This window comes from Dysidea avara, chromosome 12 (genome assembly GCF_963678975.1).
Source record: "Dysidea avara chromosome 12, odDysAvar1.4, whole genome shotgun sequence".
Lineage (NCBI taxonomy): Eukaryota > Metazoa > Porifera > Demospongiae > Dictyoceratida > Dysideidae > Dysidea > Dysidea avara.
This window is the reverse complement of record NC_089283.1, coordinates 23,673,230-23,687,259: the sequence shown is the minus strand read 5'-3', so window position 1 is coordinate 23,687,259 and position 14,030 is coordinate 23,673,230. Positions and strand designations below refer to the sequence as shown.

The 14,030-nt window shown below is 38.3% G+C and overlaps 2 protein-coding genes across 4 annotated transcripts; one reads left to right on the top strand and one right to left on the bottom strand.

Annotated features, from left to right (window-relative positions):
- Nucleotides 1-1,068: 1,068 nt before the first annotated feature.
- LOC136241803 (phospholipid scramblase 1-like) lies at nt 1,069-9,611 on the bottom strand. 3 transcript variants are annotated; one of them, XR_010694411.1, is made up of 9 exons: nt 9,498-9,611; nt 8,886-8,983; nt 8,012-8,087; nt 7,195-7,317; nt 5,622-5,723; nt 3,859-3,961; nt 1,680-1,809; nt 1,299-1,357; nt 1,069-1,241 (listed from the first exon to the last, which is right to left on the bottom strand). XR_010694411.1 is itself a non-coding variant. In XM_066033134.1 (8 exons), exons 5-8 carry the CDS (start codon nt 5,679-5,681, stop codon nt 1,206-1,208), a joined length of 258 nt encoding a protein of 85 aa, XP_065889206.1. In that variant the 5' UTR covers nt 5,682-5,723; nt 7,195-7,317; nt 8,012-8,087; nt 8,886-8,983; nt 9,498-9,611; the 3' UTR covers nt 1,069-1,205. The 3 variants fall into 3 exon arrangements, 1 of the variants encoding a protein (XP_065889206.1); XR_010694412.1 differs by having other exon boundaries at nt 5,622-5,662; XM_066033134.1 differs by lacking the exon at nt 1,680-1,809.
- Nucleotides 9,612-9,613: 2 nt separating this feature from the next.
- LOC136241792 (E3 ubiquitin-protein ligase TRIM71-like) lies at nt 9,614-12,017 on the top strand. Its single transcript, XM_066033110.1, has one exon. It carries the CDS (start codon nt 9,632-9,634, stop codon nt 11,897-11,899), a length of 2,268 nt encoding a protein of 755 aa, XP_065889182.1. The 5' UTR covers nt 9,614-9,631; the 3' UTR covers nt 11,900-12,017.
- The last annotated feature ends 2,013 nt before the right edge of the window (nt 12,018-14,030 follow it).

Genomic DNA, 14,030 nt, shown 5'->3' with positions numbered 1-14,030 from the left:
ATAGCACAAAACATTACCTGTTTTGTAACTTGTCTATACATTCCAGTCAAAGCCAATAATATCATGTGATGTCATTCCAGGGTTGCTACAGCAATGTGTGGGCTTTGACAAGGTAAAGTTGGTGTGTAGAATTGTTAGCCAGATAGTATAGCCATCTCCTGCTGGTGTAAAATTTATCTACGTATGTGCTCAAAAGTCAAGTGGGTGGTAAACTAGCCACTAACATCCTGCTTTATAACAACTGTTATTACAAGTAAAAACATTTTACAAGTGTGATTGTGATAAGTTATAAAGCAGGATGTTAGTGGTTAGTTTGGTACTACCCCAACAGGTATGTTGTATACATCATTATCTGCTAATTTACACTGTGATGATAAGTAGCTGCAGTATAGATTAGTTGTGAATGTTTAGCCATTGCAAGAGGTCATTGTTAGTGGGATAGCGCTACCAAAACAGTGAAGTACGTAGCTCAGTTTGAAGAGCATTAGATCTACAGGTCCCTGCTGGATTTTGGCACTTTAAAGAGGCTAATTTTTGATCACATGATTCCCTACATTTCTTGTGTCTACATTATGTCCCACACAGCTAGTGGGTGTAGATTTGAACTTACAAATAGTTGTTACTTCCACATACAATCTCATGATAGCAGGGCCTGAAATTATGTTTTGAAAACAATCTGACATGTAAAAATGCCGTTATGTGGTCACACACACTCAACAAAAACTTTCTAAAAGTGGCCAGAAATGGTTAGAAAATGAACCATAATTTCAGGCCCTGTGATAGCTAGTAGGGCATACCCTAAACTTTCTCTAACAACACGATGAAACTTGTTCTTGCTTTTAGCGTACGAGCATAACTTCATAAACCTACCATATAACAGGTTTTTTCTAGGATTTATTGTGATTTTCAAGGATTGGCAACTATCCATGAAAGTTTCCTCCTCAAAATTTCCAGTTCAATCAACATGGCTTAGTTTGAGTGTTATAAACACAAACTATCCGTGAAGAAGTTCCCTCCTCAAACTTTTGAATGGTGGAAATTTCCCCCTCAACTATATATGTGGCATGATAAAACTGTGTTGTGATCAAAACTACAAATAATATTTGAAACATGTTACATAATTAACAACACACAGCCTAACATAGATTAACACTTTCTACAACACATAATAATCAGGTTACAAAATGTACAGGCACAGAGTCTTCTCAGTTGTTCTGTTGTCGTTCAAAGAACATGAAATCCTGTAAAGAACACAAGTACTGGTGTGTAGTAAGAACACTAGATGATGTAACACTTACAATGAGGAAACAAGCTCCCATCATCACAGCCTTCATCTTCACATCAAGGTCCATTGGAACTATGGATGGATAACAATAAAATTGCAATTGGAAGGTAACACATGGTATAAAACGTGCCAATATATTCAAGCCACCCTTATGCCAATTTACGACCTTATCAAAACAAGTCATGAAATTATAGTGGTCAGTTTAGACAGGTGACACAGGTGTTATTATTGTACAGCGAACCTCAATAACAAGAGAGACAACATTGCATAAAATGTCCACAGAATTAAACTATTGAACAGGTGTGATCACACCCTACGTTTATTCTCCTACATTTGGATAGCTGACTAGGAACATTAGTGGAAATGAAAATTAATGTTGACAGGTATCACTTACACTGAATTCCAAAGTAGCCGGCATCAGTGAAAATTCAACATCAACTCAACATCAGGAGGTGCACCATGGACCCTTGATCTTCAGAACAGGCTCTTGAGACTTGTTGGTGATGGTGACTAAATGTAGGGATCTGTAATGTACCAATATTTAGTCACACTGAGGTACCACAACTGAATAAAGTCTTAATACCACAGGGACTTGACTCTGGATATATACACTAAGGTACAACTACATAACCAAACACACTAACACTACACATACAGTGACATTACACATGTTAGGCAGCCACCTCTCTATTATTATTATTATTATACAGACCTCAATCACAAGTATAATGTACATGATTAGTTAACAAACTAAACGTTAATTAAGTAGCTAGTAGAGATTTAAAATTATCAACATTATCAGTTTCCACAAGGTGATCAGGTAGGTGATTCCATAATCAGATTGCTCTTGGAAAAAATGAATGCATGAAAGAATCAATTCTTGAGGGAAAATGTAGGAATTTCTTGTTGCTACTACGGGTGATACTGGGAACTTTATGAAGGATATGATCACAAGGGATATCTACATACTGATTTATAATTTTATGAAACATAACCAAAATCAAATCATCTCTTCGTCTCTCCAATGATTGCCAATCAAGTTGATTTAGCATAGCTGTAACACTGGAATATCGAGAATAATCGCTAAATACAAATCTGGCAGCCTTCCTTTGAATCATCTCAATTTGGTGAATGTTAGTGTGTAAGTGGGGTGACCAGATGACTGCAGCATATTCACAGATGGGGCGGATGTATGTCTGGTAGCATTTAATTTTAATATCCTGTGTGCACTGACCAAAGTTCTATAAAGACCCTTGGCCCAAAAGTGGCTAAGTTCCACTGTAATTGCCACTATCTCCATCACACTATAGCAAAACTGCTGAGCTGGAGAAAGGGTATATGGCTTTCAAACATTGCAAGATACAATACCAAAGGTGACAGCCAAGATATGGCTGTAGTAATAATGTTAGAACTCTCCTAAACTTTCATAGACTCTAATAGAACATACACTCATTTAATAATACATCTGTTGATAAAAGGATAAAATACTCTAATAGAACAGTCTTATCTAGGGATTGAAATAATCAAATATTTGAGATTCTACTTTACATAAGAGATGAATAACTGGCAGTGGTGGCTCAACAGTTTCAACCCTTGTGTAGGTATGGAAGTCACTAGCTCATGTCTTGTAACTTTTCTGATATTTTCTTTTGCCATACAGTATTTATTCTTGATTACTGTTCTATTAGTTTGTTGCACATTCTGCATTATAAAGTTCTTTCAGATTTTTGATCGGTTTGATAAATATTGTACCTTTCATCCTTGGTGACTGTTCTATTAGAGTATTTTAATTGTTTTGTTACGATGGTTGTTGTACTCAGTAAACAAGGTTTGTGTGATTCTCCAATGAAGTGAATACAATAATACACTTATTAATTGCAAGTTGAAAATAAGACAACTGTTGAGGTTGTGCACAACAGATGACTAGCTCAAGTGTGGTGTGGGAGGTATCCCAACCTGAAAGGAAACTTGTGGGACCACCAAGTAGATCCCAAACGTAGCTAAGGTGTACTTCATGACCTCATTAATAAGACCACCTGACCATGTCGTCAAGTAGGTCCCAAACACAGCTAAGGTATAGTCATTAATAAGGACACCTCGTTATTGAGGCCAGTCCCTTAAGTGACATTATTAATGAGGTTTCACATACAGCAGGCCCACTTTAATAAACAGCTACTGTATTTATCCATTGCAAACTTTTATGTATACAGTACTGGCACTGTTATTTCAACTCCTGTTTTGATTAATACACAACTTAATACATTACAGAGACAATGGGGGAACAGATGTTGTTTGACATAAAACCAAACCCAGTTACTGTGCTGCAAATAAATTAGAAACTAATTTTGTGAGTACATCTAACAAACACACTACAATCCTGTGGCATACACAGTGTGTATAATTTGTAGTTGATATTAATCTGGTCGGATTGTGTATCTATAGCAATAATGATTTAAGCTAAAGTGCTTAGTTTACAACCTGGGTAACACCTGACATATCAACAGGTTGAAACATTTTTCCTTACAAGACTGAGCAAGTGGAATATGATATACACATTAACAGGTATCACTTACACTGAATTCCAAAGTTGTCATCATCAGTGAAATACTCTTTAACAAGACCAGACCATTGTTTGGAGATCTTATCAACCTGTTGGCTCCCATCATTACTCATCACCTATGAGATGAAATGTTAGAATACAAAGATTTTGTCACTGCACATCAGGACAGTATCAGGAGGTGCAACATGAACCCTTGATTTTTAGAACAGGCTCTTGGGATTCATCGATCATGGTGAACTCAAAGGTATAACTACACACAAGTTTACATATGCACATGTGTATGTACACACACATGCACGTATGCACACACATACACACATTTACACATACTAGACAGATGCTAAAAGCATGATAGGGCGAGCCTGAGTTGTGTAAAAAGTGATGCGGCATCAACTGTATTTACATGAATAGCGTTTATTGTGTGTGTGTGTTTGTAGGTATACATACAGAAATGCTCAGGCTACTCTAGAGGTAGCTGGAGGAAGGTGAAAATAGTTCAAGTTGGGAGGCTCAGTGGCCTACCAGTATGTAGCTACATAACTGTGTGGAAGCATAGTCAGCTAGGACTTATCTCCCTGTCTTCTGCAGTTTGATTGGCCAACTGCATGCTCTCTTCTGCGAGTGTGCATGGCGTCTATCAGGTGTCTACTTGCTTCTGCTTCATCTGGCATTTCTGCTGCTGTCCTCGCCCTGTCTCATTCTCTCCCTGCATGCCTTCTTCTAAGACGATCTTCTTTGTCCATGTCTATGTAAATAAATTCTGAGCACGTGAATAAGGCTGGGAACACGTGACAAATTCTAAGCCAAGTGGCGCAAATATGGCCTTCTTTGTACAGGAAGTTTTCGTGAACGTGACGCACGTACCATTCACCCGGGCATTCACCAGCCAGTGTCCCTCCTCGCCCTGTCTCGTTCTCTCCCAGCCTTCTTCCAAGACAGTCTTCTTTGTCCATGTCAATGTATATAAGTCAGACAAGTGACAAGCGACAAATTCTAAGCCATGTGGCACTTTTTTCCGTGTTCATTACGTAAACTCTCAGGAATGGTCAGATGCACGGTCGTACGTACAGTTGAGCATTACCAGTGTGAGGCTGTCCGTGTTCGTTACGTAAACTCTCGGGAATGGTCAGACGTACGAGTGACTACTGCCATTTGTGGGGCTCGCTCAGGCTCGCCCCAATTATATACATACACACACACTAAGCCTCTGGTATCCATGCAAAATGCAGCTACATGTATTGCCACCCAGTGAACTAGCACTGAACACCTGTACACAACTCAGACACTCAAGTCTCTACTGTGCAGGCAGAGCAGGAGGACTATCAAAAGTCTCACGGATAAAACTTAAGTTCCACAAGAACCCCAATACCAATTATTGAGCCAACAGTTGTGTGTTTGTAGACATCAGACCACCAGGTGCCCATTGCACACCACACCACACCACCACACACACACACACACACACACACACACAAATGTGCATCCACATGTGTACACACACTACACTATGCACACAAAAGAAATCAAAGCCTTTGGCTATCATGCTATAGCGTAGACAGTCACACCTACCCAGTGAACCAGCACTGCAACACTGTGCATCACTCAGGTGTTTAGAGTCAGCTGGGGCAAATCCTCCTGGGGCAGGACTAGCTACCTGGAGGAGACAGTCACAGTACCATGTCTCACAGGTGAAGGTGTGGACACCCATAGATTTTTTACACAAAAAATAAAACAATTTGCGGTAGTGTAGTTAAATATTTGCACACACCTACTTACTTTTGGAGTAGTGATGGTTCCCCAGTTTAGGTGACTGTATCCTATACAAGTGAACTTCATTGACAGAGATGTAGCACAAGGTCACCATTGTTATTTTAATCACTACAAGAACCATCAATAAAATGTACATACATACACAACCACACAATGTGAGAATAGACCAAGTTTAGTGTCAGAAGATGATAATACAATTATTACACACATACATATATAATATCAACACATGTTGTTAGTATTTGATGTAACCACCAAGTAATTGGTATGGCTTCTAAAGGATAGCCATACAAGTACAATTACACAGACACAACAGCATACACCTTGAGGGACAGAAATGACCACATACAAACTATGTTAATCAAACAAACTTTTCCAGTCTGGCACATTGTTTTAGACGATGAACAACTCATAAATCTCATGTAAAACTATGGGTAGTAAAACTAGTTGGACACTATCATTACTTGTAGGGCTTCTCCCACTAGTTCTACTATCGTAATATAATAAGCTGTCACTATGGAAGAAACACCAGTAACTGGTCTGTAACGAAGCAATTCACACTTTCCTCCATAGGCCACAATACATTTGCTCACCATCGTGATGTGTCAAAGAATCACATGTTTATATTTTCAGTATGTATATGGTTTATTTCACAGTGACATGACTGTGTTATCTGTAGATTATCATCATCAAAATTAGTCTCTATCAGGACCACTCACTCTACTACACAATAGGGTATTCTGTGTGGGCTATGAGTGATCCTTGAGAATAAAATGATGAAAATTGTTAGTGGTGTTTATACATGAAAAGTAGTACATATATGATGTTCTACACACATGAAGTTGTACTAAGTTTACCATACATTTCAGTTAGTCTTGTAAGATGGACACTTTTCTGTGCTGAGGGTTACTGAAAATCACAGAAATTTCATTGTCAAAAATTTTGCCACTGACTGCACTTTGACAAAAATTAAAACAATTAATTTTTTGTACCGATGAGGAAATTCGGATAGGGTATGCTACTAAATTCTAACATCCTGAATGGTGAGGAGCTTTGTATCATCAGGTCATTCACCACCAAGGTATTGCTTTATACTACAATTGATCAATCTAGCAGCAGGTGTCCCAGCCAGTAATACTGCATTCTGAATTACAGGGTAGCTTTCAAGCTATAACAAGTGCAGATGTAGCAGCTATCAAATGTACACAACCTTTGGCACCAGTATTTTTGTTTTGCTTCTCATACTGTTCTAAATTGCTGTAATAAAATTTTGCTGTTGATCAAATTATGTTACATCAAAAGTTTTAATAACAAATATTTTCAATGTTAATTAGTATAAGCACTTCATTGCTAGTGTAAGACTCCTACACTGGAGATGACCACTTGAAATTGACCACATTCGGGAGGTGTCCTGATTTAATAGTTCTAAAATGTGACCACTGTCTCTGGGATTACTGGTCTCATCACCTATTTACAAATATCAAGAAACACTGTCAGTTTTAGTTCAGTTTGCTAATGGGTGAGGCTACATGCATATGACTACGTGTACCAAATTTTCACACATTCTACAATTACTAACTTTGCGGGATGTGATCAGGTAGCCAACAGTCAAGTGTTCTTTAATGTTGTAATGAAGTTCCACAACCAGAGCCCCCTGTCAAGGCCGTAGACTATTTGTATCACAGCAACTGGGACCAGCAACCTGTAAAAGCAGACAACTTAACTTTGACAGTAAAATTGAATAGTACATTAATGTGGCTACATGTCTATGGTGAAAAATCAAGTCTCCTGTCATAGCTGATAAGACTGGTTATTACACACCTGGTCACTAATGTGTGTACACTAGTGACAAGTGTTGGGACCACACACAGGATTAGGGGTGTAACAAATATCATACTAAAACTATTAACTGTGTAGTGAAAACTTTTGTGACTACACATAGTGGTGTATTGTATAGGGAGAAACTTCAATGAGGTCTTGTGGGATTTCCAGACATATGCATAGTATACTAACAAGTAAAAGTTTACAAAACGCAACAAAACTCTTCCAAAGTTTAACCTGCTTAACAAGGTCACTATGTAATAAGGTTGCCAGTCTAAGCCAGCTAACTTATTTGTGTACAAAGTATAACCTGCCTAATGTGGCCACCTGTTTACTAAGGTCATCAATAAGCTATCACTGTAGATGTTAACAAGCCACAGTTGAGGCTGAACATTAATAAGCTATCACCTTATAGCTTACAATAAAACTACATATAAGAGTAGATGTCAAGTAACAATGATTCCTAGCTAATGAGGTGTGTGAGGTTTGGTGAGGCTACACTCATGCAACAGCCACACAGATTAGCTACTGTGGTATGTGCTGAGAGGAGGGAGAAGTGGTGGGTGTGTACTCACTTTCCTATTCTTTACCACTTCCTCCATTTTGTCTCACCAAAGGTCAAGGAACATCTCTGTAGCAAATGACCTCCAACTAGCAGCCAGTCAGTCAAGGAAACATCACACTACACTACACAAACTACACCAGTGTCACATAGCTACACTTCTTTTCCCCACCCAACCACTCACAAACAAAAGGGAAAGGTCATCTGGTCAGAAGTCTAACACACCATTGGGGCACTGTATCAGTAGAATATTAAGCTAGGGAGGGCAAAGTAAGCCGCTTCGGATTCTAGGGGGGTCTTGAAGCATGCTCCCCCAGGAAAATGTCGAAAATTTAGGTGTAAATCTCAATTTTGGTGAAATTTTACTGTGATTCCATTCATTGACCATTCGATTATACAACTTTGGGATCAATTAAACCTTTCCATTTCTCAAGGCTTTAGGTATAAACCTAGGGGGGGGGAGCAATAGCTAACCCAGGGGGGGAGGGCTGTCCAACCTCTCCTCAAGATTGATTAAACCCTGTGTATATTCTAATCCATGGCTGATAGGTTTCTGTTTTGAAGCCACTTCAACATTTCCCAATAAACTGACCAACAGTAAGTACTTGTTATTAGTCACTATCCCACAAGAAGGCTACTGAATTCCTGTGTAGCAGGGAGTCAGAAACATGTTACTTAAATTCTGTTGAATGCAGAAAAAAAAAAATCCCAGACCAGGTGCCTATAGTTGGCTTACACCTCTCTCAAACAGTTTATAGTAGCAGTAGAAATTGAAACTTTAGTTGGTACACATACAAAAAACTACATCACTCAATCCTACAGGTCACTAGAATAGAAATGGTCATGTCCTTATTGGGATAGTAGTTAAAAGAGTATCTCAAGGATACACAGCTGATTGTCAATGTGTAACACAATCATCAACTAGTTCACCTCTAGGCTGGGCTTAGTAGTCTGTACACATTGTCCTTTAGGTGACACACCATCCCTGGGGGAGGAGAGATTTAACAACACAGATAAGTATCAAGATCATGAACAGTTCACAATATTGGTGAAAGCAGAGCACAGCATTAAGAAACATGGGTAATAAAAATGCATAGTTACAGTACATTTTGTATGGTATCGTACAAGCCAGCAATTGACTGGCCAGAACCAGTAGCTGGACCATGTAAATTTGTTGCAGTTGGTCTGCCCTGCTGTAACTGGTCCCCTAATGAAATTTAACTTTCTTAACTTCCATGACATCCACTGTACAAATATCTAATAACAAGGTTTAGATGGTCTAAGGTGAACACTAATTGGAGTAGTTGGTGCATGAGCATGCATGGTGACAGGGACGACAATGTGTTCCTATAGACATCTGTGTGTTTTCAGTACCACCCGTGTAATGGTCTAGTTGAATGATAAAATGAGCTGGTTTATGTGAGCTAGCTTTCTACACAGTTTGATGATAACACCTAGACCCAGATGCTTGTAAATTACACTACACAAACTACCCTTACTCTCAAAAGTAGTTTCGGCGAGATTCCCGGTCCAAGTTAGTCTAATTGTACGGATAAAAAGAGACTACTACTATTTTTGCGGTACAGCCACACCTCTAGTCATTCTTGCAATTTTCATCACGTGAAGCTAGACAATGGCGAGTGGTATCGAGACGGAATGGCGACAGATCGAGGAAGAAATAACTTGTTCCATCTGTGGAGATATTTTTACTGATCCAAAGACCATCCCGTGTTTGCACACCTTCTGTAAGCGATGTATAGAGAGGAGTATAGAATCTAATAAGAAAATGGCGGTGATTGTATGTTGTCCGTTATGTCGTACACCACTTCCACAAGACGGGATAGCATCTATTCCCACTAATTTTACAATTTGTCGTTTAGTGGAAATTTATGGAAAGCGAAAAGAATCCGGACAAATTTCAGTGACCATGAAATGTGGAAAATGTGAAGAAGACGCGCCAGCCATTACGTGGTGTCTAGATTGCGAAGAAGCGCTATGTCAAGACTGTAACGAATTTCACAGAAAATGGAAAGATTTCAAATCTCACAAAACTGTTCCCGTCAGCGAATTTCTTCAAAATCCCAAACAAGCTGTAGCCACACCAGAAAAGGCAGAATTTTGCAAGTCCCACACCAGACAAGCACTAGACCTGTACTGTAAGACTTGTAGTAGTTTAATATGTCGAGACTGCACCTTGAAGGATCATCCTCGTGGTCATCGAGATCATGATTTTGACTTTGTCGATGAAGTGGTGGATGAAGAAAGAGAGAAGATGAAAAAAGTCACTGCTCCACTGAAACAGTTGTTAGAACGAGTAAGAAATGGAGTAAAGAAAATTGAACATTGTGAGAAACAAGTTGACATTGAGAGTGAAGCAAATATTGAGAAGATACGAGCTACATATGGTGAAGTGTACAAGTTGTTGAAGCAACAAGAAGAAGAAACAGTTGGAAAGGTAAACACCATTAAGATTTCATTTAAAAAGACACTCGCTGTACAAAAAGAAAGTGCAAAGTTTGTGGAAAGCCAATTGGTAAGTTGCGATGAGTTCTGCCATAAAATTGTAACAGTTAACAGAACCAGACAATTACTTACATACAACAAATGGATTGAGAATAGAGTTGATGAATTAACGAAACAAGTGGAACATACTAGCCTTGATCCAGAGTGTAAACCAAGTGACATGATTGTTATTTGTCATCACCCAGTTGAGTTTGTTAATGATTCAGTTTGTGACGTGTCATCTTGTCTTCCACATTTACCTGATTGTACTGTGAGTGGTCCAGTAGTAATTAGTGATCCAGTTAAAGTGACTGTTACACTGAAAGACATTTTTGGGTCTCCTGTAGTGAACCAATCAAAAGATCTAGAAATCCGTTGCAACAAGGAGAGGGAGTTTTTACAAAATACACATATTGAAGAAGAGTCAAGAGGACGGTACCATATATGGTATAATCCTAAAAGAAAGGGAGATCATTTATTGTCAGTTTACTGGAGAGGATTAGAAGTGAACCATGAAGAAATCAAAGTGTTGATGAACATTTGTGACTACAATAAGTTGAAGCAGGAGGTGAAGATCATTGACAAATATGGACCAACTAACAAGAAGTTAACACATCCTTATCTGTTAGCTAAAGGACCTAACAATGAACTTATTGTTCGTGACAGTTCCACCAAACAGTTAGTAGTATTTGATAAACACTTCCAATACTCTCATGTTATTGGTGGAGCAGGTAGTGGAAATAGAAAGTTTCAGAGCATTACTGGAATAGCAGTAGACAAGAAGGGATATGTTTATGTTGCAGATTGTAACTTGCACTGTATTCAGAAGTTTAAACTAAATGGAGAATTTATTTCCCAATTTGGCAGTGAAGGTACAGCTAAAAGTCAGTTCCAGTCTCCTTATGGTCTAGTGTTGTCCCAGTCAGAACTGTTGTTTGTGTGTGATAAGGACAATAGTAGAATTCAAGTGTTTCAAAATGGGTGTTTCTCCTACAGCTTTGGACAAAATGGCACAGAACCTGGTACTTTCAATAAACCTAATGATTTAACACTGGACGATGGTGAAGATCAGTTGTTTATTACTGACTTTCTCAGTGACAGAATCCAGGTGTTCACCCCAAAAGGACAATTCCTTAAAGTGTTTGGTAACTTCACTGATGTCCCTTTTGAGTTACAAGGTCCACTCGGGATACACTACACACCAGATGGACACTTGGTAATTAGTTACTATCGTACTGACTGCGTGGTGGTATTTGAAGAAGATGGAAAGTTTACATCAGCCATTGAAGGTACCTATCAAGGCAAGAAAAGATTTCAGCATCCTGGTGGGGTAGTGATGATGGATAATGGACAGATTGTAATAGCTGATCAGTTGGGTCACAGGCTAGTAGTGTTTTAGTAACAATTTACACTAGTAGTATTTTAGTGTTTTAGATTGTAGTAGGAAGTTTGTTGTTATAGATTTCATATTTTTCACTATGCTGTAATTATGAGTGTAGTTCATTTGAAGTGAACATTCTAACTGGGTAGTGGTAATACAATCAGGGGGAAACATATTTTCTGTTCCCCAAGTCACAAGAAGCCATACAGCAACACATGGATTTACTGTACTATTTACACAGTGAAACTTGAACTTACTAACACTAAATGAAGTACAACACTTGGATACTGTGCTGCCGCATCAGCTTACAAGCCATTCAAACACATATCCCAGTCTTGGTAGCAGATTGCATATTTTTGTGGGTGCCTTATTGTCTCAGTGTGTTGTGTAATTGAGGCCACAATTGGTACTGACTCTTGTAATAATACTTTGGCAGCTTACAATTTCCTAATAAGAGTTTGAGACACTGAGTAAAATCCTATGAGCTACCTGTAGCAGGTCAAGCCTAAAAATTATAATAGACCATACATGAACAACATGATGATATAGTTGATGTCAGATCAGTACAATATCAGTATATTGCAATTGGTAATAAATGTGTTAGATTGGATTGAAATATAGTTCAGAAATGTTGAATCAGTACATCTCTAATCAAAATGTACAGAAACTATTGAGAAACTGGACACTAAAACCTCTTTTACACAGAAAATTAAAGAATATTTCTTATTCCTCAAATACAGCATGAGAAATCACATTAATTTCTATCCTTTTGGGCTGCTGAAGTTGAAAACACTTATAAAAAAATTGTTGCTTAACATTGTGTTTGTTTGTTTGTTTGTTGGCCTGTTGAATTGTTTGTAGTGTTTGTCTTTGTGCCATACCAAATTATGTTTCATGGATTTGTGATTCTCTAGTAATGACTTCATAACGACTGGGTATTCTACCATTCTTCATCCACACACAGTTCTTAACAATTATGAAAGTCTGTACAACACACAGAGCAGCAAAAATTCTAGCTCTGTTCTAGGCTATAAATTTTGGATAGACAGGAAGTCATGTAACATTCCTGTGGTTTTAAAAGTCATATGTGTGGCTTATGTGATCATGACTTGTAGATCCCTTCTGAAATAAATAAAGGTGCACCAATATGACTTTTAGCTGATATTCCATTAACTGATATAATAATGTGCCGTTAAACTGGCAAAAAAAAAAACCTGATCTGATGTGGTAAACAATTTGATCTCTAAATTCAGTTATAAAATGACAGTGTAGTACTTTAGTTGACATTACAGCCAGGTGTTGTTATTTGTAACTTTCAAGTTGTGTGGCACATGAATTAAAATTGTATAGAGTGTATAAACTGTGCTATGTTTGATCCTGTGTGACAGTACTGCCTCATGGGTACGGGCCAGCCGGGATGTCCCTCATTGTTGAGACTACGGATGATGTTTCATTGACTTCAAATTCAGTTTACGGTCTGGTGTACATAATAAGTCTTACTCCTACTAGAGTCCAGGGGTTGTAAAAGGAGGGGCACACCCAATCCGCTATGGTATCTCATTTGATGTAGTCTAAACTGATGGAGTGTAATCATCAAATGCTGACTTCAAAGGTTCAGATATATTCTAATAAAGCAGTCAACAACTCTAATAGAACAGCCAGTGCTTGAAGACTAGTGTGAATTTTATCTCCTAAACTGTTCCTTTATTTGACCAGTTGGATAACACTGTTGTTATACAGCAACACAATCATCATCATCCAGATACCTCCCACATGCAAACATCCCTCATCCACATGTACTAGCAAAATCCATATAGTGTTCGGTGTTGTGTATACTATTAATTTTCTTTTATAATGGACCCATCTTCAGTTGAAAATGGAAGTGTTGAGATGGTGACCTCCAGACTAAATAACATACCCCTGGGAGCTCTAGGTCTAATAGCCACTAACATCCTGTTTAAAAACGCTTTACAAGTGTGATTGTAATAACAGTTATTACAAAGCAGGATGTTAGTGGTTAGTTTGGTACCACCCCAACAGGTTGTGTACATCATTACCTGCTAATTTACACTGTGACAATAACCAGCCATTCTCCCATTAGACTTCCATGTCTCACTTAATGATGAGGTCCAGGTGAAGCTTTGGGTAC